Consider the following 3,121-nt stretch of genomic DNA (forward strand, 5'->3'; position numbering starts at 1 on the left):
TCTTTCCCTCTCTCTCTCTCCCTCTCTCCTTCTCTTTCCCTCTCTCTCTCTCCCTCTCTCTCTCCCTCTCTCTCTCCCTCTCTCTCTATATATATGTATGTATGTATGTATGTATGTATGTATGTATGTATGTATGTATGTATGCATTATGTATATATGTTCACACAGACACACTCATAGTGACACATGTATGTATGCATAATGTTTATATCTATCTCTTCTACAGATCGATGAGCTGATACAGCTAATGAAGGCAGCTATTCGGTTAAACAGGACTTCACATTTAGCTTCCATAGTAAGTAACAAATTCTATTACCATGCGTTATGTCACATACCGTTTATACACTTTTCCAAGTGCTGGTTTCTCCATTGCATACCACCATCATGGCTATATATTTAAAATGTGTCTTCGAGTTTCTCCCAATATTGTATTTCTTTGGGTAAATGGCATCTTCAACTTTGCCGTTTTTCTACGGATATAGAGCTTGAGTAACGAACACAGTCATGAGTTTAGATAAACCTGAGTAAGACTATGAATATTATGCTTAAATTATCTTTAAGTAAAAATGTTTGCTCAGATTTGTTTCTGAATTATATTTAACAACTATGAAATCCCAGAACGGGATTGAAACTAGTCCGGCTGATCCCTCTTTTCTGCAACAAAAATGTTGTACATAAAAAAACAAAATGTTTACAGCTGACAATGCATACAATGTGAACCAAAAGCCTAACGATCATATATTATGTAGGTTGGTAAAGCGCTGTTACAAAACAAAATACCAGTAATGTATTAATCGAACTAATTGCCAAGAAGGCGTTATATATTCACACTGGTTTAACTAGTTTAATTTAAGTCCTTATCAATAGTAATTAATAGTGCTAAGAATGTGTTATATAAGTGGTTTGTTTTACCTGTTATTGATACTGAGTTTATAGCAGTGTCTTCGTGGGCAGTTAAAGACAGAATTACTCAGTCGGTGATGAAATCCTTACATAGATGTGAAACAAACCTGGCTGATTCTTAATTTTTTCGTTCACGAAGATATATATATAAGGAGAAAATGCTTGCATCTATTTATTACATCTTGTGTTGCTTAAATATTTACAGGTATATTCTACAGTACAGTATAACGTTGTAATAAAACACTATTAACGCGCTTGGAGTCACATAAATCCTTCAGAAAAACGCAATCGTCACATATGAGATGTTTTAATCGTAGGTTGTTCAATTCGGGCTGATCTAAGGCTAAACAATGACAACTGACAAATAAATAGACAGACAGATAGAGAAAGACCGAGAAAACATGTCCGGATTGTAATACCAAACAACCACCATATGTTGAAACAGTCTGTACATGGTGATTTGACCTGATATGAATATTAAGTAAATTCCTTAAAAATACGACGAAAAGACTGATAAATTAGTGCTGCACTGGAACTACACAATAATATCAACATCAAAGAAACATAACATATACAGTACAGTTAACACAGAAGCATTTATACATAATTGTAACATTTAACTTTAATGTAACGTTACTTAATAACTATACTTATAAAACTGCGTGATTTATATGTCAAGTACTTGATGTTTTCTTTACTATCTGGCATAAGTGAATATATGTGAAAATAAAGATTTAAAACGACACTGCCGCTGGTATTAATCAATTGAATTTATATAATAAAATACTTTAAAGTAATTTTAAGATTATAATCCTGAGATCAAAGACTAAAGGTTTTAGTTCAGCTTTGGTGTGATGAGAATCAAGATGAGTGTTGGGCTTCTAAGCACAAATTTACTTTAGAGCAAGTTTAGGCTAGCTTTATTAAATAGAAAGACAGTAAAACTCACTGTATAATACGCATCTCCTTCAGAATGCACGTCATAAAACCCACCAAATCAAGACCAGAAATACGGGTGCATATAATGAATAGCATTAAATCGCAATGTTTTTCCCCACGTATACATTTAATAAGAAGGAGACACAATAATGTGATAAAGCTTTACTATTTCTAAAGTATATACCAATATGTTTTGAAATATATATTTTAAATATATTTCAATATATTTTAAAATATATATCAGTATATTTTATATAAAATGAAATATAGGTTCAAATTTTTGGCACAAGGCTTAGCAAGTTCGGGGTGGAGTAAGTCGATTACATCGACCCCAGTGTTCAACTAAAGAATGGTCGCAAATGGAACACCTTTGATCATAAGTTTGGTCGATCGGTATTACAAACATTCTTTTTTTTTATCAATTAATCTGTTGTGAAGTGAATAATCGTTAGCTTTGATGATAATTCTTGTCAACGTCTCATAGGAGTCATTGAGATGTGGATCTGTCATATATTGTGCAGAATAAAATGGAAAGACATAATTGTATGCATGCAGCACAACACAGAGGAAACTGAAGAATCTTGGCAAACCGATCCCTGGTTACCGAGAGGATACCTGGCTGACGGCTGATGATACAAATTTTAGTTTCGAGAGAAAAATACCTATCTTAAAATTAATCATTATAGAGCCTTTCGAGAGAGAGGGAGAGAGGGGGGAGAGAGAGAAAGAGAGAGAGACTTTAATATTCCTTTCTTTACTTGAGAAATATCATTACTCTCACGACAGTTTTCACAGATTGAATGCAAGTCTTCCTTTAAGTAATATCAAATACTTTCTCAACACCGTGTATAAAAACTGCAAGCTCAACTGAATCTCAGGACGCCCACTCTTTATATTATTAGAAGCAATTTCTTCTACTCAGCTCATCTTGCTATTGTTTCGTGAGGAAAGCTAATGTCTTCACCATTTTTCCGGTATACAGTTTCAGAAACCGCTAGAAAGCATTCTTTTGTAAATTCTCCAACAGAATATATGATAGAATATTTTGCAACTTTTTTTTACAATAATATAGTTTACGTGAGCAATTACTTACGTGTTTCTACTCGCTTTAGCAAAAAAAAAAAAAAAAGAATTCAGTTGATTGTTTTGTTTCTGAAGTATTTCTATTTCAAGTTTTTTAATGTGTCTTTTAAATTTATACAACTCAGAATGTTTAGTCGTGTTAAAGTTAAATTCCTTAAATGCTGAGAGGGATTCGGAACATATTAAACGCAATGTC

At 32.9% G+C, this 3,121-nt stretch overlaps 1 protein-coding gene across 1 annotated transcript in view; it reads left to right on the forward strand.

Annotated features, from left to right (window-relative positions):
• The window catches only part of LOC106870641 (uncharacterized), a 133,163-nt gene that overhangs the window by 86,193 nt on the left and 43,849 nt on the right, over window positions 1-3,121 (forward strand). The window contains exon 5 of the mRNA XM_052974538.1: window positions 227-295. Coding sequence (XP_052830498.1) covers window positions 227-295 — 69 coding nt within the window. The remainder of the gene's footprint in view (window positions 1-226; window positions 296-3,121) is intronic.

Source organism: Octopus bimaculoides, chromosome 18 (genome assembly GCF_001194135.2).
Source record: "Octopus bimaculoides isolate UCB-OBI-ISO-001 chromosome 18, ASM119413v2, whole genome shotgun sequence".
NCBI classification, from domain to species: domain Eukaryota; kingdom Metazoa; phylum Mollusca; class Cephalopoda; order Octopoda; family Octopodidae; genus Octopus; species Octopus bimaculoides.